This window comes from Chelon labrosus, assembly GCF_963514085.1.
Source record: "Chelon labrosus genome assembly, chromosome: 22".
In the NCBI taxonomy this organism is placed as follows: Eukaryota; Metazoa; Chordata; class Actinopteri; order Mugiliformes; family Mugilidae; genus Chelon; species Chelon labrosus.
In genome coordinates, this window is record NC_140355.1 from 9,195,462 (window position 1) to 9,216,851 (window position 21,390).

A 21,390-nucleotide genomic window follows, 5' to 3' on the forward strand; every position below is an offset into this window, starting at 1 on the left:
TGGAAGAAAAGGGGGAGACGTAAGAAAGAGAGATGACTCCACTCACATATGGGAAAAGTCATAGAGAAAAGGGAAAGGGCAGTAAAGCCATTGATAATGGTTGCTATAGAGGGAAAATGGTACATTAATGCAGCTGTAATGATGATAATAATTGTAATTGCTGACATCAGTATGGTACCAAGGAACAGTTGAGCCTTTTAACTTCACAGTTAAAAAAAAAAAAAAAAAAAAAAGCTTAGATATTATTTTAAACTCGTACAAGAATTTCTCAGAAACCAGTTCGTAATTGGAGTAGTGGTACGTCAGTAGAGACAAAATAACAGCTTCTTTTAAAAAGTTCAAGAGATTCCTGTCTTTTTTTTTTATTGAAAGAAAGAAATGGTTTAAAGTTGCTCTGAATGGCCTTTGTGAGATCTGTCAAAAGCAGAGTGAATTTAAACTGAACCAAGGCATTTATTTTTTTCCCACAATAGCAACATTTGGAAGAAACGCAAGAAACCACAGAATGTAGTTTTGTTGCTACATGTCGTCAGCCTTATCCCTAAAAGATTAGCTACAGGACAATCAACAATGAAGTGGAAGAGTATTGTCTGTGTAACCAAAGTCTGGCATACTTTGTTTCTTTGAGAAACAGACCTTCATTACTGTTAACTATTTAAAGACATAAATGCCGTGAACCGTGAACCTGGGCACTACAGTATCTTTCGACACAGTCCCTAGTGTATTAATCCACAGCTAAAAGTAGTCCCTTTCTTTTTCCTCCTGTTTGAGAAACGTTTGCTGGACACTACAGAGCAGAACTGAATTTTAGATGTTCTTTATTATTTTATTTACTTTCATAAAGGAAATCAACGTGAAAATGATGTGAGACGTGGATAAAAGCCACAAGTTTCCGTAACTTATAATACTGAGTGAAACAAGAAGGTCCCGCTATCTTCAGCTACTTCTCTCAACACGGCCCGTGACTCACTTTGACGCAAAGAAGCCGAAGAAAAACTGGGGTCATTAGGCAGAACTGGGTGATCTGAAAGTTATTCGCCAACTTTTGACAGCTCTAGGACTTTTGCTCTCTGTGGAAAAGAAAGAACGAGTTCAAGAAGACGTTCGGTGGCATTCAGCCTTACGAGCTTGGTCTTCCAGTAATAGTGACAGATGGCTAAGGAGAGCAACTTTGTGAGCGCGTGTCCTCTTGTGTCTTTGCGATGATCAGAGGGAGTTTTTAGACGCAGAGAGGGAGGACATGCAGATATTATGATCAATCCTCACGACTTCAGAGAGCTGCTCGAGGGTTGGAACTTGGTCTTACAGTTAGGGTGTGGCTGAGAGAAATGCAGCTTCACTGATGGGGCTCGGAGGTATGGTGTGTGCCGCTGCACTGTAGAGCACCCTTTCTTTTTGTCCCAACGTGCTGCAGCTTGATTCTCATGAGCATGCACAAGAAAGGAACTATGGGCAAGCTGCTCCCTAAACTGAGGTCAAGGCGTCCGCCACATGGCCATAAGCGGTGCATTTTAGGCATCTTAACTGTGCTTATTACCAGATATAAACACAAAAACCACAAAAGACCGTTATTTTAAGAGCAACACTCATTCCTAGAAATTAGCTATTTCCTGTCAAACCTTACCTACATTCGCGGTCAAGGTTTAGTGCCTGGATTTTGGACCACCAGAGTAAATGGCATTGACTACCATCTCATGGACACTAACTATTTCACTAATAATCTGAAAAATAAGCCTCATGTAACCACCTCAGTCAGAAGAGACCGGTCTGTTAGCGACCAGTCTGAAGGAATTTTCAGTCGGATTAAGAGGGATGTCGTAAGTCTTCGGTTCAATAGGAATTCATAAGCGCCTACTAGCAATGTAAATGTTTGATCTGATTGTTCCTCTGGAATTAATACATTCTTTCTGCCCACATGAACAAAGCCAGAATCTTTGTAAGGAGCACCGTTGAAAATGTGGCTCTGTCTTTGTCCCCTCCTCTCTATTGAATGAGTTCTGTCTACATATGACACTGATATGACACTTTGCACATGTCTGAAAAGCTGCATTCGGATTTATGTTTGGTGGCATGTAAATGGAGTATACACCGATCAGGCATAACATTGTGACCACCTTCCTAATATTGTGTAGGTCTCCCTTGTGCCTCCAAAACAGAGAGTTCATCAGAGAATGGACATGGGCCTTCTGATGATGTCCTGTGGTGTCTGGCACGAGGATGTTGTTAGTTTTGGGTTGAGGGGAGGGCCCTCTCATCATCCCACAGATGCTTGATCAGTTTGGGATCTAGTGAATTTGGAGGGCAGGTCAACTCCTTGTGCTATTTTTCATGTTTTTTGAGTTGCTCCTAATCTGTTTTTTTGTGTGTGTGCCTGTGTCAGGCTGCATCCTGCTGGGGATGGCTGCTGCCATCAAGGAGTGTAATTGCTATGGGGTGGGGGTGCCTGGTCTGGTCTAGGTGGGTGGTACATGTCTAAGTAACATCCACATGAATGCCAGGTCCAAAAGTTTCCCAGCAGAACATTGCATTGTCACAAGATGGTCAACATCAAGCTACCTGTATTACCTTTTACAGCTGCTTTGAAGATCAGCATCTGTGCATGACATTTAATATCAGAGCTGAAAAAATGCTTCCTTAAAAATATTAGTTCTTCTTTTTCTGCATAGCTGAAAGAGCTATATGCACAACCCCAAATTCATGGCCTGTTTATTTTATACCCATAAAGTGATAGTAGAACATATTTCTCACATATTCTTTGGTACATATTCCACCCAGCGCACTGATCCTTGACTGTAGGAAAAGCATTCGAAAAGCAGCTGAATGATTTAATGTCCCTCCATCTTTCATTTTTATACTCTCTCGTTTCACTTTGCTACCTCTGACAACACCTGGTTGAATGTGAAGCTCTCACCTACACTATACAATATTGTGAAATAAGATTCACTTACTGTAAATATTTTGTGAGATCACAAAGATTATTCTTTCTAGAGGTATGCTGTTATAGGCTTTGGAGCTCCTCTGGTGAGCTTAATAGGTCATTAACAACGAGAGAACATCCTTCACTGTGCTCAAGCTTCTTCACTTGTTTATCTCTTGACTCTAATGAGCCGCAGTATTGTTCACTTGCTTATTTGTCTAAGTCACCACTGAATGGAGAATTAACTGAATAGACTTGGACGAGGTGGTCATCTTCCAGGTGACAAATTCAGTCGCTTAGAGGTTCAGGAAACTGACGAAATTCAAAACTCTGTTTAAAGGGATACCTTGGTTTCTTTGAAGTGAGGTTATATGGACGGGGTCTCAAGGCCCTGCCAGGCTGAGGAGGGTGTCCGGTATGGGAACTTAAAAAATAATGCTTTTTGCAGATGATGTGGTTGCGCTGGTTTCATCAGACCGTGACTTTCAGGGAAGGTTTGCAGCTGTGTGAACCGGCTAGGATGAGGGACAGCGCTTCCGAGTTCGAGGCCATGGTGCTCCAGAAAACAGTGGCTTGTTCCATCCAGGTTGGTGGCAAAGTTCCTGCCTCAAGCAAAGTAGTTAAAGTATCTTTTGGGTGTTGTTCGCAAGTGGCGGTACAATAGAGCGTGAGATGGACGGGCAGTTTGTATCGCCCATTGTGATGAAGAGGGAGCTGGCAAAGCTTTGGGTTTACCAGTCGACCTACGTTCCAACCCTCACCAGTGGTCATGTACTTTGGGAACTGATTGAAGGAACTGCATTGCGGTTACAGGCAGCTGTAATGAGGTTCCCCTGGGAAAAACTGGAATGCCTTGCTAGCGAGAGGGACATCTGGAATTCATTGCTTAGCCTGTTGCCATCATGACCCAATCATGGGTAAGCAGACAAGGACGGATGGATGGATGGATGAATGGGTGGATGGGTGGATGGGTGGATGGATGGATGGATGGAGTACTTACCCATACAGAGAGTATTACCCACATTAGATGGTGGCCCAGTGGTCCAGTATGGAGAAGCTGCTAAAATGCTCTAAGCTCTCTTCAAAGCCACCAGGCTCCATTGACAAAAACAGTGATTTTACCTAACACAACAGAGGAGTTCCCACCTCATTTGTTTTGTTTGTTTATTTAGTTGTGTGACTTTGGTGTGGTAACAAGTTAGTTTGGATCCAAATTGATGTGTCACAGCACCGAAGCCACACAGCAGAAGCCACCAGGAACTCCGCCGATCCGCGTGGTAAAATTACTGCTTTTATCGACTGTGTCTGGTGGCTTTGAAGAGAGGGACACAGCAGTTTCCATAGGGAAAAGCTGTCTGAGAGCAAGGTAAAGTGATAAACGTTGATTTTATTTTAGGCTGGTCTTGTTTCAGGTGACTAAAGTGTGTTTTGCTGCTGGCCCCGTTCAGTTAATTGCCTGGCCAGTACGCCTGTCTGGTTCTCTAAACTGGGGGAGTACCAATCATTGTCTACAGTAGATAACACACCGATCAGGCATAACATTAAAACTACCTTCCTAATATTGTGTAGGTGTCCCTTGTGCCTCCAAAACAGTTGTGACTCATCAGAGAATGGACATGGGCCTTCTGAGGGTGTCCTGTGGTGTCTGGCAGCAGAATGTTGGTGGATCAAGCTTGTTCCAGTCCATCCCACAGATACTTGATCAGTTTGGGATCTAGTGAATTTTGAGGCCAACACCTTGTGCTGCATTTCATGTTTTTTGAGTTGTTCCTAAACTGTTTTTGTGTGTGTGCCTGTGTCAGGCTGCATCCTGCTGGGGATGACAGCAGAACATTGAATTGTCACCCAATGGTCAATGTTATTCACTTCTCTTGACAGTGGTTTTAATGTTGTGGATGATCGGTGTACACTGACTGTGGAAGTACCTTATACAACCCTTATTCAGTTTATTTTTTTTCAAGCAATGCATGTAGTAGATTATTTTCTAATTTGATCAGAAAAAAGCCTTCAATCTTTTTATGTTATTATCATCATTGTCATCACATCTGATGAACCCTGAATATATTTTTCATAACGGCACACAACAAAGCTAGCATTTTCACCGATACCACAGAGCGCCTGGTCCCATTTGGTATTTTGGTGACTCTAATTAACTTAAGTGCCCCGTAGTGAAAGGACAGGCACAGAAGCGGGTCTATCAGTAACGATCAAGTGACACAGAACAATTACGGTGTCAGGAAGGCCCAGGAGACGTTGCTTTGTTCCAAATTGGCCAGCGCACACAAAGAGGCGTTATGAAAGTACCCAAATCCCTTCTATGTATGAATTTCTGCTCAGTTTCACTTTCTGCTCTTTTTACTCTACAAAGAGGCATCTTATTGCAACAAAAGCAATGCCACCACTAAGGCAGAATCTTCCATGCATCTGTGCTTGCCTTGCAGTATTTATGAGGCCTCACAGTCTAAGTGAGGAGAGTAATTTAAGGATTGTGTGTGCACGCTACTACGGGTGCTCAGTTACCCGCTCTGAGCAGTGGGTGCTCTGTCTTGCAGCTATTGCCAGAAAAGTTATTGACTGCAACTCAACTACTTTGCGCAAGTGTATGAAAGATATACAGCCTTAAAGTCATCCATCCATCATCTGCCCTTGTTCGATCAACCATCAACAAAGCCTAACAATCACCAAGAAATAACAGCTTACCAACACATGGTAGCTTATAACATGAATGTGTGTCAGTGTAGCTGTCAATATCCAGGTTTAGACAGTGACAAGGTTTGAGTGTGCATGCCCGTGTCCACGCTATGTGAGCTGATGTGGGTGTAGTGGGAAATGCAGCTGTTATGTTAAATGTGAGGATGTGATTTTCCGTGATGCACACCAGCTGATGGGCTTCTTTTGTAATCCCGCCATGTCTCAAATTATTCTCACTGTGCCTCAAACAGGTGTACTGTGGAGGGAGGTAATAACTATGTAAACTACTAAACATAAACACTTTGCATCCTGGTTCACTGATTCATGAAATTAAGGCCGGTGATGTTTTATGTGCTCTGTGCCTGTTGTTTATCCCAGACGAGAGCAAAGACCCTTCTGTACCTTCCATGAATTATAAAGTGTATAGTCTGCCTTTCTGGTTCTGTGTTGCGCCCTCATAGACACACTAATCCCCTGTCCTCTGTCTCCAAAGGATCGTCCTATTTCTTCAAGGGGAAGGAGTACTGGCGAGTGCCGGGCAGCGACATGGAGGCGGAGGCAGGATACCCTCACCTCATTGCAAAGGACTGGCTGCTCTGCACCGAGATGCAGTCGGACTCTCCGGACACGGAGCCCAAAAGCACAGAGACGAGAGTCAACGTGCGCCTCCGCCCAGACCACGCAGAGAACGGCTACGAGGTGTGCTCCTGCACCTCTGACACCGCCTCACCCTTAGGCGCCCGCCTCTCTCCATCTCCGGTTTGGCTGCTGCCCCCTCTCTGGACGCTCATACTGACCCTCCGCTCTGAACTGCTATGATGCTAAAGCACGGGACACAGCTGGAGGGCCAGTGGACAAAGCGACAACTGGAAAATGTTGTTCTTATTACACAATTTTGTATCTTTTTGCTCAGAGTTTGCCGTTATTTATTTTACATGTCATTTTGTGGGCAACGGCGCCAACCCACTTACAGTACAATGCTTTACAGAGTTTTTTATTGAATAATTAAACTGCCACATCTCTACAAGGAAAGACTTTACTGAACGGAAATTATCCTGAGAGCACCAGAAGGGATTTCTTTGTCTTTGTGTGCAGCAGGTTTACAGCAGCAAAGCCTCACATAAACAAAAGTTACATTTATTCAGAAATCAAGGCTGGCGCAAAGACCAACTCACCCTTTATTAAGTTACAGCGGACGCTTTTATTATAAGGTGGCTTTACAGAAATACTCTGAAAGTTTTCACATTTACCTCAAGTGTTATCTAGGCATGTCGGTAGATGGTTTGCTTTTCACCGCCCTGAGACGCTGGAGATGAAAAGAGGTTCATTCCGTTTGAAAAGTTATTTCTTCTTTGAAAAGTAGTTACGAGGGAAATAGTCATCATATAGTTATAATTATTACACATCCACTTCACTTCACAACTTTCATCTCTGTTGTAGTGGATGAATGCTCTCACTCTTTCTGTGAGAGCTGACAGATGCACGGAGGAGTAAGGGCTTGGACCAGTTGCCTTTGCCGAAAGTCTAAAGTGAGGCGCTGCTGCTCACGTTCCACTCCACATTCCTCGCACATGCCTTTAGTTGTATATTTAGTACCAAACCCAGGTTCATTATCCTGTTTATTTGACATTGCTTTGGCCGGGTTCGCAGAGTCTTTCTGTGTCTGGCCAGTCTCCATCATGGTCCCTGAATTTACTCTCGCTGTAAAGATATATTTACCTATAGACTGATATATTTGAGTGGAAAGGTTCTGCACTTACTGCGTCACCAAGTGGACTGTATATTTTGAGCTGTGTTTTTTTAATGTAAAATATTTTTGTAGAAAAATTAAAAAGAATATGAATAACTTTACTGGGTAATCTTGGTCGCATGAATTTGTATCCGCTGGATTGTTTTGAGTGCTCACTCTTCAGTCTTGTGACTGTGTGGGCTGAGTGCGTAATTATTTAGTGTCATTGAAAAGGAGCCCAGGCTTGAAGACAGATGACGGTGCCATGACAGCTTGGAGGCTCCAACTGGTAGCTGCTCACCTTCCCTCTGATGTTCTTTAACCGTGTTTTCAACTATAATGGTCACCGTTGTTCATTGGGAATGCAAGCCACGTCGCTGTGAACGCTGGCAGGCACCTATAATGCATGCCCGTGTTTTTTGAGCAAAAGGTATCAGAGGAAAAAGTGTCACCTAATCCAAAAATATTCAGCAGCTCAGATACTTCTAACTTGGAGATCAGAGTCAGCGGCATGTCAGGCCTGTCTCGTCTAGCTACACACACACACACACACACACACACAAACACGTAATGAGCACCAGAAGCCGAACCTGTACACTCTGCAGTAATGCCCTCATGCTGCACAGGCGCAAACACGTGCCTGCCTATACTTTGTGTTTGTTTAAATGTTTGTTCATATACTCTACCCCAAGGCTACGGATGCAACTCCACCTAAAGAATGCAGACTCATAGCTTTATCCTATTTCGAGGTAAAATGAAGTTTAAAAAGTCCCTCGTTCGCTGTTTTTTTTTTTTTTTGGCCTCCCTTCTCTTTACACACTCGAGTGGCATTAATTAACCGGTGTGGCTCAGCAGCCACCGCCACAGTACCTGCTCCCACAGCCTCGCTCTCACCGTGTGTGTGTGTGTGTCCCGTGTGGCGAGATAATACCAGTTACCAGTTAGATGTGTTTGAGTCATGTTGGAATGCAACTGAATACAAAAACATCACATTTTTAGATATTAGTCATCTTCTGTAGTCGACATGTGGCACCGTCGCTGCTTGACTTTCCAGATGGGCCAGGCAGAACCAATCAATCATGCTGCAACTCAGATATTCAAGAATGGAAGAACAGGCTGCAAAGGCAAGCGCTCGCAGTGGAAAGGTTTACAAGAGGAGAGCGTACAGTAACAAAAAAAAAGAGAGAACACATGGAGACAAAGAAACAGACTACAGCTGTAACGGACTGAAACATGGAAAGAAAGTGACCAGTTGAAAAACTGGCCGCCGTATAACAAAACCCGCCAGCAGACGTAGAAACAGACAGATATTTGTATATATAAAAATAAAATGAAATGTCATCCCCCAAAGAGAGATGGTGGCAAAGATAAGGAAGCAATTTAGCGTTAAGTGCATAATCCACAAACAGCTTCCACACAGTAGCTGATCATACGATCTGTTTATCAGCACTTGGCCTCATTTTGAGCCAACATCTCGCAATCTCACGGGCTTGAACAAGGGCACGTAGCCAGTTTATCGAAACAATTTCATTTGGAGAGGGGAACTGGAAATGATTATCACACTATTAGTGATAATCTCCCAGCAGACAAGAAAACTGAATGTGCACACTGCTGATAATCCAAATTCATGTGTCAAGTGTGTTCATGCTCGTGTTTCTTGCCTCGTCTTGCTCCTCTTTAGTCATGCTGCCACCTTCCCAGGTCCCAGCGTAGGTAATTAGAACTCATAGGAATTGTTAGAAAATAAGGCCCAGGCTGAAATCTATAGAAAATGTCAGTTTTTCATTAAAAGCCTGGTATTAGAAACCATGCGTCCTTCAAACATGTGATAGTGGTTTGATCTATATGATAAGATGCTACAAGCAGAAAGAAGCATTGTGAAATCAGTCACCTCTGAGTGTTTGTGTGTGAGAGAGAGAGAGAGACAGCTTGCTTCAGACAGGGGAGGTTACTGCTCTGCGGAGATTTTCTAAACCAAGCTCTCCATCACACAATCTCTTTGAATCAATGGTAGCTTGGCTAACCCCACACAGAAGCACGCATATGATTACTGCTGTGTGTTCGCTTGCGCTCGTCTGGCTCTCAGGATAGCCCTCCTCAGGCCGACTGCTGGCGGCCCTGGAGGAGAGGAGCAGCTGTTGTGGCTGTCCATTTTGCATTTCGCCTGTCCTCACGAACACACATCAAAGAGCTCGGAGCGGGACCCCTGAAGCTGGCACAGGTGCAGAATGCACAACACAGACCTCTAAACACCTGACAAGGAACAACTCTGGAGCCACTGGAGGCGCGAGCTAATGGGACGCCGGGTTAGCTGCTTTTGAACCGCGGTGAAAATCTGCAAAATCGTCTAAACTCGCAGCGGCCTCTCTAAGAACAACAGAAAGGTGAAAATTATGATTTAGCACGTGCAATCAGGGTATCAATGAAAGGTGTATTAGTTATAAATCTTAAAATCTAAATCTCCCTCAAATGTAATATCACCCTAATGTCACCCTCAGTTGGAAATATGACATACACCACCAATATGTAAATGTATTTAAATATGTGAGATAGTGCTGCCCAGCCACGGGGCCGTCCCTTTAACCGGAAATGACACCTGAAGGCCTTTGCGCCTATTACCGCTGGCAGAGTTCCTGTGGGCCGGGCAGAGCCAATCAATCAGTCAGAAGCGAACCAAACCAGGCCTGAACTATTCGCTGCTGGAGCAATTTCCTGCAGAACCTAAAATGTGCTGGGTGACTGTATGAGCTGATGGAGAGGGATGTAAAATCCTGCCAGAAGCGTATCAGTGCTTACTGATAAGCATCCTGAAACTCCTTCAGACGCAATGCAAATATAAAAGAAGTGGTTCTTTCTCTAAACTCCCCTTTTTACAGCCTATAAATCAACCACAGTAAGACGCCAGATCAAAGCAAGACAGATTTAGTAGTAGTGTAATGCTAAACTCATACTGGAAATTTTTATATGCACATTTAAAATAACTTTATATAGAACTCCGCTGATAACTTCCAGGTGACATTTCACTTATTTCCATCGAGCTTGCCTCGCGTACATCTCATTTAAAGCATGCATTTCTGGATGTTGTGAGGCTGGGCATTTAACACTGGGTTAAACTGTTAGACTTTTACCTGTCTAAACGTTTTAATTATGCAGAACGATTAAATGAACAGTCTCTCCAGCTATGGTTTGTGCTGTGCTGCCCTCTGCTGGCGATCAAATATAAACCTCAACACCCCAACTCATTTTACTTATTAATTCACTCATAGTGAGAGATGCAGTGCAGTATTCTGCTTTGAGTTGTTGTGAACAACAGTCCCAGGTAATTCCAAAGTCACATTTTGTATGCAATGAGCGTATGGTAGCCAGAGACTAGATTTCATCTGGGTGTGAGCCCTTCATCTGTGTTAGCGTTCCTTCAGATTCCTCCTGAGCCAACAGAGGCAGTGTTTGTAGCTGTAGGGGTCTCAGCTCTGATTTCCTCAGGCGCCTCGTTACGTATTTTTGTGGGACTACGTTCCGGCGCTTTAACTAGTTCTCCCTTAGAAGAGAATGATGGGGATGGGCTGAGTTTGGGTTTGTGGTCGGTCGGAAAGTTCCACCATTAATCAATAAATTCTTTTAAAGAACTTTTTAAAGCAACTAATTTACAGCTCTGGAGCCTGTGCTCTTATTTCACGGTCTCTCTCCCTCCCTCCCTCTCTCTCTTTCTTTTATTGTCTTTGAAGAAATGCCCTTTCAATTTTCCTCCACCTTTTTATCTGTAGCTGCCCCCCCCCCCGTCTCTTGTGCACTCTCTCAAGGGTTTCTTCCTCGTCGTTCTCCCGCTCCTCCTCGGCCCACGCTTCCTCTCGCCCTCCTCTTTTTGTCTTGCATGATTTCTTCCACTCCCTCCTCTAATTTTTCACTTTAATCGTTTCATTAATTTCCGCCTTTCCACCAATTCCCTTTCAATTTCTTTTAATTTGTGACGCTTTTCACTCCAAAACTTGATGACTTGTTTTTTTTCCAAGTGCGTAACCTTTTTCCCTCCCCCTTTGAAGCTTTCAGACACAACGACTTTTTACAATGCAGCATAATTGATCGAGCAGGACGCCATTGCATGGGACATCCTGAGAAGCTGCTGTACAGGTTTATAGAGTGCTCCTCTGAATGTTGTTCATTTACCTGCAGACTTGTTTGCATTTAAATGCGTTTTTTTGTCTTTTGACCTTTGTACTCCTTGAGTGTTTCTTCTGCTCTTGCATTACAGCCCTCTTACTATTGTTGAGCAAAGAGCATTGTGCTGGTTAAAGCTCTCTCAGAAAGAGTTCGTTGCTTTGTCAGGTGTAGAAAAACAAATTTATCTAACTGTATGTGTCAGGGTGCTCGACAAACCATGGGATTTATTCCTCATTCCTATTCCTATAAAAGACAATCTTCTATGTTGTTATAAATATATACTTTACTATTCCAGTTTAAGCATGCTTTTAATTTTCATATCATATTTTATGTTAATCCTTGTTTAAATAGTTTTAAATTATGTGACATTTTGTATAAATTGTACAGCATGCTGTCACAGATCACAGCTGTATTACTCTGCTGCTCATTCCTGGAGGGGTTTTGTTGCTTAACCTCCCACAGTTGGATTCAATTTTAGTCGGGCCAAGGAGGAAGCAGGAGAAGCCAGGAGAGAGCCCTGCACAAGCAGGTCAAGTACTCACTGATAGAGGAGATCAGAGTGGCTAAAAGAAGCTACATCAAAAAGCTGGAAAACTGGTTTTCTGCCAATGACCCTGTGGAGAGACTCGCAAGACATCACACAGTATGGAGAGATCCCCCCACCCCCCACCCGTTGAGATAAAGACCCAGCTGATGTCCACTGCTGCAGGTTAGAGAGTGAAAAACCACACCTCTAATCTAATACACTCCAAGAGTTGGCTCTTCCAGAGTCGGCTCTCGATGTCTCTCCCTCCGGTCTTAAAGTCCTCCTTTTCTAACTGGTTTAAATTTCACTCTGATCTCTCTCGCTTCGAACGCTCCATCATCATTTTCCTGGAAACCCTCCGCCACACAACGTTCAACACCACCCACCGTCTGCCTGTAGATCACGAGCTTCCTGACAGGAAAGGAACTGCAAATGAAACTAGAGGATGTCACTTCCCTTAAGTGGACAGTAATCACTTCTACTACTCTCCTCTCTCTACACCAAACACTACACGTCTAATGATCCAATTGATAAACAGCAGTTTGAAGATCACGGTCTTCAGAGGGTCACATCCAAGATGACAGTGGTTGGCAGAAGACAGAACAACCTGAAATTGCTCAACATGACAGTGAACCTTAACAGACAGCTTCCTCTCATTATCCAACAGCCATGTGGAGTCCTTCAGATTTCTGCAAACTACAATTTCCTAAGACCTGAAGAAGGAATCCAAAATAAACTCCATCCCCCAAAAAGACCCGACATTGCATATCCATCCCAGTCTAATTTGGAGCAGCTACAAACTAGGATAGTAACAGACAGTAAGAAGAACAGATACAAATCCCTGGGGCTTCCCTGCTCACCCTCAAGAACACTTAAAGAACCAGGGAACATCACTACAGAATAACTCCTCCCTTCCAACAGGCGTCACAGAACCAAACAAACACAGGAGCAGCTCCTTTCCAGCTTATCTCTAAATTATATGTTCTTTTTTTCTTGTATGCCAATCAGCCACGACATTAATACCACTGACAGGAGATTATTTTACATGTGTATACTATTTTCCTATTCATAATCCTTTCTGCAGTACCTCTCTTATCTTGTGCTGCTGTCAATGCTAAATGCCAAACATCCCTCCTAAAATCCATCTCAGGGTATTTGTACGGGCAGGCTGAACGGCATTGTGGGTATTACTGAGGACACGTCCATCACAGTGTCATAGCAGATAAGACGAGGTCAGTCTATTTCCACTAAAAGTATTTAAAAGTAACAAAGCCTAACCTTGGAAGACCTGGATTACTATTTGAGAGCTCCAGTAGGTGGCAACATTGGCAAATAAAAGCTTTTGTGAAACGTGCGTCTCATAAACATGTCTCCCCTCCTATAATTGGTAGGGCTATAGTGAAAATGAAATGAAATTAAATGTGTTAAACGTGTCATTTCAGTGCATTAGTAAGCAGCAGATTATTTTTAGGATACAGAAAGTACCTTTCTTTGCAACCATTTGCCATTAAAACAACTTTTTTTAAATGTTACAGTTCAGCTTTATGAGTCTTTGTGGTGCTTAGGGTTATGAGTTTGGACCACTTACATTTGGTCACTGTGGTTCTGGGTGCTGCGTTATATATGACAGTGATAAAAAAATTTCTTGTGAATTCACACTTCCCACACAAACATGTTTTTTTCTGGAAATGGAATTCCTTTTTAGGAGCAACTCAGCGCATTTCGAAGGAGAACGAGTATTAATCTTACCACCCACTAATAATGCCCCCTGTATCCAAGGGGTGAACCGAACACACAACCACGTCTGTGAGCTGCCACCACCGGGGGCCGTGCTCTGCAAAGTTCCAGCTGCAACTTGCACAAACTGCTGAAACCACAATGTTTCCTGTGTCATATTTTTTTTTTTATTGCAGCAAAACTGTGCTTTAGAAAAAGCAACATACAAATGCAATGCAGTAGAAATGTTATTTATAGTGTCTGAAGCTGTGTGTGTTTTTACTTTCGCTTTATCATTTGCGATCAGCATTTCACACTGATGAAGGATACTTGGAAACCGTGATCTTTTTTACTTAAACGTTAATGTAATTAACCACTGCCACTGGGCAGTGGTTAATAATACTTGACTCCTGATTGAAACATTCTGTTCTAACAAATTATATGACCAACACTGTCCCAGACCTGCGCTGGGACAGTGCCTCAGAACATTTGATATTCGCTATTGTGTTAGAGCAGGCTTGTCAAACATACGGCCCGTGGGCCAAAACCGGCCTGCCAGAAGGTCCAGTCAGGCCTGCAGGATGAATTCGCAAAGTGCGAAAATGACATGGAAGACATTAACTGCAATTTCTCAATAAAACTGTAAACGGTTCATTAAATGTAAACATTTTCATAATGTATTTGTGCTTCTTTGCACTGAAACAAAGGGAAAAATCTGGAGTTGTCAGAATTTCTCAGTTATTATGCTGTTGTGTTCCTGGTCCTGCCCACGTGAAATCAAATTTGTATGTGACCCATGAACTAAAAGGAGCCTGACACCCTTGTGTTAGAGCTTCCTCTCAAAGTAAGTGTAAAGGAAGTGCAATACAATATGTATATCTGGCCTCTGAAATAACACCAGCAAATAACAATGACAATTTCTTTTTTTAATTTCTTTTGAAAGACTAAATTTAAGTGAGAGGCAAAAACTCTTACTGATTCTTACTCAATAAAAAAAAAAATTCTTACCCAGGACTTCTTACTTTTATGAATGTGCTAAATCAAACAAGATGGCTTGTCAAAAATAAATAAATAAACTCCTTAATGCAGATATTAAAAGTAGAATGTTTATTGGATTCAAAATACTTTCTCAGTCAGAAGCAGATCTTGACCTGACCAAGCTTTCTTCTGTAAAATAGTTGACACTGAATATGGTGTGCCCCAAGGCTCAGTCGTTAGCCCACTCCATTTTAACGTAATGACAAATTACCTCTTTGAAAAGTCCAACAAGTTTTTGGGAAGTCCTTATTTGTTGATAATGAACACATCTAGATACCCTATATTCTGGACATTTGTTCTTCCAAGTTCCTCGAATCGGGCTGAGTATAGGGCAGATAGAGACAGGGATTCAGTGAGGATTCATTATCTAAAAGGGAATTCATGATCTGTGGCTTCAAGCGGTAAATTCTTTCATTATTTTTTTCTCTGTCAGTTTGGTTTAGGAAGAGAAAATGACCATGTTTCTTCATGTTATAAATCGTTTTAGATGAAAAGCTAACACAGAAATCTAATATAGATAAAGTAATGATTATGGGTGTGTTGTGGTGTGGCCTACTCCAGCCTTACTTGGCTTGTGCAAATGAATGGAGAAATCACCTTTATTTGTCACTTTTTTTTTGCCACTGAAGCACTAATTTATCCTTGTAAACGCTAAAACATTCATGTTTTCCCGAAAGACCCTTTAGATTAATGTTTTTCAGTAACAGCCATTCTTCAATCATTTAGTGAGAAATTGTATTTCCTTCAACCCACATTCCATGTTCTCCATCCTAAACACGCAGCAAAATATTTCCTGGAGCATTTTCCCATCTTTCAAAACCAGCAAGGCAGCAGCAGTGCTTTAACAGGTGACACTTTCACCAGGTTTAACCAGCTCTGCATGTCCGCCACATGGCCCATGAAAGTGCTAGCAGCTCAGCGCAGGAAAAATATGAAGAATGATCCGACATGTAGATCACCTGATGGACGGAGATTTGAAAACAATATGTTGTATTTTCATGCAACAAATACAGAAGCATAAGGCAACAGTTATTAAAGCAGTCATCAGAGTTGTACTTTTCATCTTTCCCTTTCAAGTCCCTCTTTTAAAATCTAAAGTGATTTGTAGACCAGACTCAATTGGCCAGTATCCAGTCCCACAGGATAAACAGCAATCCCTTGTCTGTGGAGGGCAGCGTTACTCTGTGCACCACATTCAGAAATTAATTCAGTGGAGGGAGAAGAAGGATATGTAACTCAGTGGGTTGTAAACTTTGAACATCGTCCTCCAAAACTGGTCCCACCCTTCCACCCATCAGGCTTTCATGTGAACGGGCCGCTAACTGCTGGCTCCGTCAGAGAGCCCACTCTCCTCCCGGGACACTTATGGTAGCATGATTAGGGAGTGGGGGGTTGGAGGGGGATGAGGCCATTTGGCCAGATTAGCGGCATTGTCAGCCATTGTCAAGGCCAGACCTAAACTGCAATCACCTCTGCAATCTCTCTGTTCTCAATACGCATCCAAAGCTGCCGGGAAGGGGCCTGTTTGTCTGCCAGCCGCTTTGAAATTCTGATCACTGTCCATCTACTTGGACTGCAGGGGGAAAGTGGGGAATGAATATTTGATGCATTTCATGGCTGGTACATACATAGTGTATGCCTGGTTTATAAATGATTGTCTTTGTGTAACTGATACCGAGCAGCAGTAGTTATTCTGATTCATTTTTAGTCCCTAAAGTAGAGCTAAGTTCAAAGCCCAGAATGAAGTCCAAACAGCATTTTCATTGCAGCTTTAGAAAAATACTCTCAGTGAAAACAAGAATCTCATAATAAATGGTCAATATGTTTAAAGAGAGCCTTTAAAAACAAGATACCAGTCACATGGACACCAACAACATATGACAACGCCATATTATTTTGAGTGAATTTGTGAGTTTACAAGAAAAAAACTCAACATCAGGTAATACCCAGAGTAATTCTCCGACTACACCCCCATTGGCTGACTGTTTAGACCACACCCTTTCTGTGATGACCAATCGAGTTCAAGGGCCAAGCTATTCAAGGAAAGAAACCCTTCAAGTACTTCACCTCAGCACTTTGTCTTGAAGAGGATCTTAAAGGTGCTGGTAGTGGTGTTGATAACAGGAAGACCAAATAACATGCATCACAGCTCTGGTAAGTTTATTGACTCTACATGTTTAACTATACAATATGAGAACATAAACACATTTAAGATTTTATATTGTTGGACATTCGTGTGGACAGCAAAGAAGAATTTCGTTGTACATTGAAACATGTTTCCATACTGTGCACATGACAATACACTGTTAATCTTGAATGAGCTGGAATGATTTTGCGCTGTAGGTTAGTAATCACTCATGGAAGTTGACCGTGAAGTGTTTAAATGTATTTCATTTGCCTTTATTTTGTTCTAACAACTGACTCGAAGAGGAGAATCAAAATCAAGATGTGTAAAGACATCCTGACATGAAAACGTTTTTAAACGTCGGTTATCAGACTCTGTTTTTCATACCCCTCTGCACTAAAATAACTGAAGTAGCTTCTTGGATGAGCGGTGAGACATCTTCATGAAACTTTGTCAGTTGTCTTTTTTAAACACTTTTTGGATATTCAAGAAACTTTGCAAACCCAGTTGCCTTTGCTTCAGCTTCAGGCCTCATTGCATGTGTATTTGTGTTCTCCCCACAGACCCAAAATTGGATTCAATCATGTCGTCGTCCTCTTCGGCAGCTCCCTCGTACCAGCAGGGCTGCTGCAGGATGACTCTGGAGAACGCTGATCTCTGGAAGTCCTTTCACAGCATCGGGACAGAGATGATTATAACAAAGCACGGGAGGTAAGAAGGCAGAGGCAGTTATATGGCAGATGTCTAAAGTTACAGGGCTTGGGCTGCACATAGTGTTTGACGTGTGCATGACTGCATGACTTTTGACTTGTTTCAGGAGGATGTTCCCACACTGCAGTGTCAGTTTAACCGGGCTCCAACCTTTTGTCAATTATATCGTCATGATGGACATGGTTCCTGCAGACAGCTTCAAATATAAGGTATGTTGATATGGTATGGTAAAGCTTGTTGGATATTTGTGGGGTTTGTTCACTGATAAAAAAAAAAAGAAGAAAAGAAAAAGGAGGATTAAAACCAACAGAATGCAGTATGTAAGAAACATCCAGACACTGGTCTGCCCACTCTGGGCCGTTCACTGCTGCATATCAAAGCCTTTCGCTGCTTCCTGTTTGTGCACTCTCAGCTGGAGGCCCAATCAATTAGCATCCCTCCTCATTCACAATCGACGGCCCATTTGGTCACTTCTGGCACAAACAATGCAGTTGATAGTAAAGTACTGCAGAAGAAAGTTGGGAGATCTTTCTATAGCGGCGAATAGATGACATAGTTACACAGTGTGAAGAATACTCCTTCAGTGAATCTGAGGCAGAAAAGAAAACTGAGCTCCATGGAGGGTTCTGATTAACCAGACGTTATATTCAGGTCTCACACTTAACCTTGCATCTGTCCCTCCCCCATCTCTCTGTAGTGGAAAAATGGGCAGTGGGAGGTAGCCGGGAAGGCAGAGCCCCAGCCCCCATGCCGGTCTTACATGCACCCGTACTCTCCTGCACCAGGAAGTCACTGGATGAAGCATCCGCTGTCTGTCCTCAAGATGAAGCTCACCAACAACACGCTGGATCAGCACGGACACGTAAGACACCAGATATTGAAATCTAATAAGTTGACTCAATTCCTCAAAAAATAATAAAGTTAACATAACATGGTTAATTAGTTTAGTTTAGTTTAAGTAGTACTTAATTACTACTACTTGACTATACAGTACAACTAACATTAACATATTAAGTTTGTTACTTTTGTTTAGTGTCCGATACTTAAATCAACCATTAACCATTATGTCAGATTTAGTTATACTCACTATACCGATTATTCAGGTTCACTTTATTAAATCAAATAAATTATTTTGTTTTTTGACATTTATTTTCTTTTAAAATATTCGGCAACACTGCATATTGGACAGATATCTCTTAAATTTGTCATTTTTTCCTTATAGCTTGAATGAAACAAAGTAAAAAAGTGGCAAATAGGAGACCTTTTCTAAGGGGATAGAATGAGTTGGTCCCAAATCTCAGCAAACTTATTTTTAATAAGTGTAGATAACTTGTTGATAAAACTAAAACTAAAGCTAGGGCCATGTCAGAATTTATAGTGTCTGTGCTCATTTTGCTCGGTATCATCATCAGATCATCCTGCACTCCATGCACCGCTACTACCCAAGGTTTCACGTGATCCAGGCAGACAGCCCGTACGCCGTCCGCTGGGGCCAGACCTTCTCATTCCCAGAGACAGTCTTCACTGCAGTCACCGCGTACCAGAATCCAATGGTAAAAACATCATTCCACACATCCAGCTCTTCACTCTATAGTTGATATTATATTTGAAACATTTAAACATGTTTGCCCTGCTAACATTGAACTCTCTTTTCACATTTTTTTTTTAGATCACCAAACTGAAGATTGATCACAACCCTTTCGCAAAGGGATTCAGGGAAGGAGGCACCCATTCTCACAGTAAAAGGTAGGAATCATTTTAAGTCCCTATAAGGACAGTGAAATGTTTTCATACATTTTTATGTTTTTTAACATTTAAAACATATATAAACATAATATATTTATATATTTTTAGGTGTCGCTCAAATAAAAGTCCTCCTGCTAAGAGACGGAAGGATACTTGTGACAGTTCTCCAGGTAAGCTTCTGCAATTATTAAGTTATTTGCCTTTTTTTTTTTTTTAATTCATGCAGTTTTTCATGCAGTTACAACAACAAATGTAAATCCTAGTGGGTTTTTCTCTAGAAAGCAGTCTGCCAATGTCTGTGACACTCCTGTGAGAGCCGACTAAAGATGCATTTCCTCCTCAGTCCTGCAGAGGATGCCCTCCACCTCTCAGTTGGCACTGGCAGACAGGAGTGAGGCCTCCAGGCAGCAGTCACCGAAGGGGCGTCACCTTTCCGCCTGGCCTCTGGAGCCGGACTCATCTGAGAGTCTGCACGCTGAGCCCCTGGAGCTGCAAGAGTATGACTACGGCTGTGAAGAACAGATGGTGCCTGCATCCACGGCATACCAACCGTACAGGTATGAAAACACGTAGGATGAAATCTAGTTTGACTACATATTAATAAAAGTATTAATATGTTATTTCAAAGACTGATTTATGTTGCGTGATATTCATCCTCTGTGATACCTTTTCTTTCTTCCAGATGTATGGAGTATGGCAGATTCCCATTCCCCTCCAGTGATATGGACGGAGCACAGTCACTCCTCCACCCTGCACCTCATCCACTATCCACGGCTGAACATGGCACCCAACAACACCCCCACCCCCACACCCACCCTCATCCTCATCCCCACTACAGCAACACAGCAGACTGGAGCCAATTCCCGCTCTTCCCTTATTCCTGTTGGTGAGCTTGAAAAGACAGCGATGGAGGATGAGACCACTGAAGCAATGACGGGATAAAAGAACGCTTTGCTAAATGGACACACAATGGACGGTCTAGTAGTTTGTGTTAAAAGTGTAAAAAGTATTTTCAAGAGCTTGTATTATATGGAAAGCGTAACTTTTTGTCAATTTCACTGGACAACAATTCTGTTCATTCAGAGACTGTAATGTGTTATTGTATTTTTATGCTCCCAGCAAAATGTGTACCAGTCCATTTGCTTCTGCAGTTGTCTGTACTGAGTTAGACACAGTATGTGTTTTGAGATAACTGTATATTGTGCGGTAGCCTGTCAGCTGGGAAATAAATGGGAAATTTAATCTGACGGTGTGATGAAAATAAATCCTATAACATACCTTTCATATGGTATCAAATATTTAATATGTTGCTCATATGTGGGGAATTCTTATGTGCACACAGTACGCTATAATACGGCAGTGGGTGGTTAATCAGATCAGAGTATTTAATCATTATGTGTCATATGAGTCTGAATCCGCAGAGGAAATAAATATCACAATAAATGCAGGGTAGGTGTATACATATGAGTAAACTGCTGTGGCATTCACGGTTTGTTTCTGGTGTTTTGATGAGGACTTGCAGCTGATCTGATTCATACTGAGTTGGTCTGTTATCAAATAAATTAGAATATGAATCCAACAACTGGCTGCAGATGTGTGATTTGTTGTGGTAAACCACAATGCTAGCATACAGAGTCTCTTATTTTTTTTTTTTTTTTTTTACTGTATTGACCTCACCCATTCATTCACACAGTAGTGTGTACACAAGCAGTGGGCAGGCAGCCACCTGTGTGGTAACCGGGGAGCAGTTTGGGGTCAGGTGCTTGCTCAGACATGGATGCATTGTTGTAGTTTTTCACGTATTTGGTCCCTAAAGTATAGATTTGGTGCTGGATGGAGAGAAAGGTGATCACAAGACCACCAAAATCCACTGTAAAGTATATACAACATATGCACCTATATCAGTTTATCATCTATTTATATATTTTGTACATTTTTCATATTGTTCAATTCCTGTTTATGCTAGTTGTACCAACCACCACAACAAATTCCTTGTATGTGCAAGTATATGTGGCAATGTAGATGGTCCTGAT

The 21,390-nt window shown here is 42.3% G+C and overlaps 2 protein-coding genes across 2 annotated transcripts in view; both read left to right on the forward strand.

Annotated features, from left to right (window-relative positions):
- Positions 1–7,457, forward strand: part of LOC311507937 (matrix metalloproteinase-17-like) — an 81,179-nt gene extending 73,722 nt beyond the window's left edge. Inside the window, exon 10 of the mRNA XM_084572482.1 lies at positions 6,102–7,457. Coding sequence (XP_084428608.1) covers positions 6,102–6,427 — 326 coding nt within the window. The 3' untranslated portion in view covers positions 6,428–7,457. The remainder of the gene's footprint in view (positions 1–6,101) is intronic.
- A 10,026-nt stretch (positions 7,458–17,483) lies between these two features.
- On the forward strand, positions 17,484–20,049 carry LOC311507882 (T-box-containing protein TBX6L-like; the record flags this gene model as incomplete). Its single annotated transcript, XM_084572421.1, has 6 exons — positions 17,484–17,611; positions 17,718–17,820; positions 18,309–18,473; positions 19,024–19,164; positions 19,281–19,357; positions 19,684–20,049. The coding sequence occupies 6 exons, from the start codon at positions 17,484–17,486 to the stop codon at positions 19,928–19,930; spliced, it is 861 nt and encodes a 286-aa protein (XP_084428547.1). The 3' UTR covers positions 19,931–20,049.
- Positions 20,050–21,390: the final 1,341 nt, after the last annotated feature.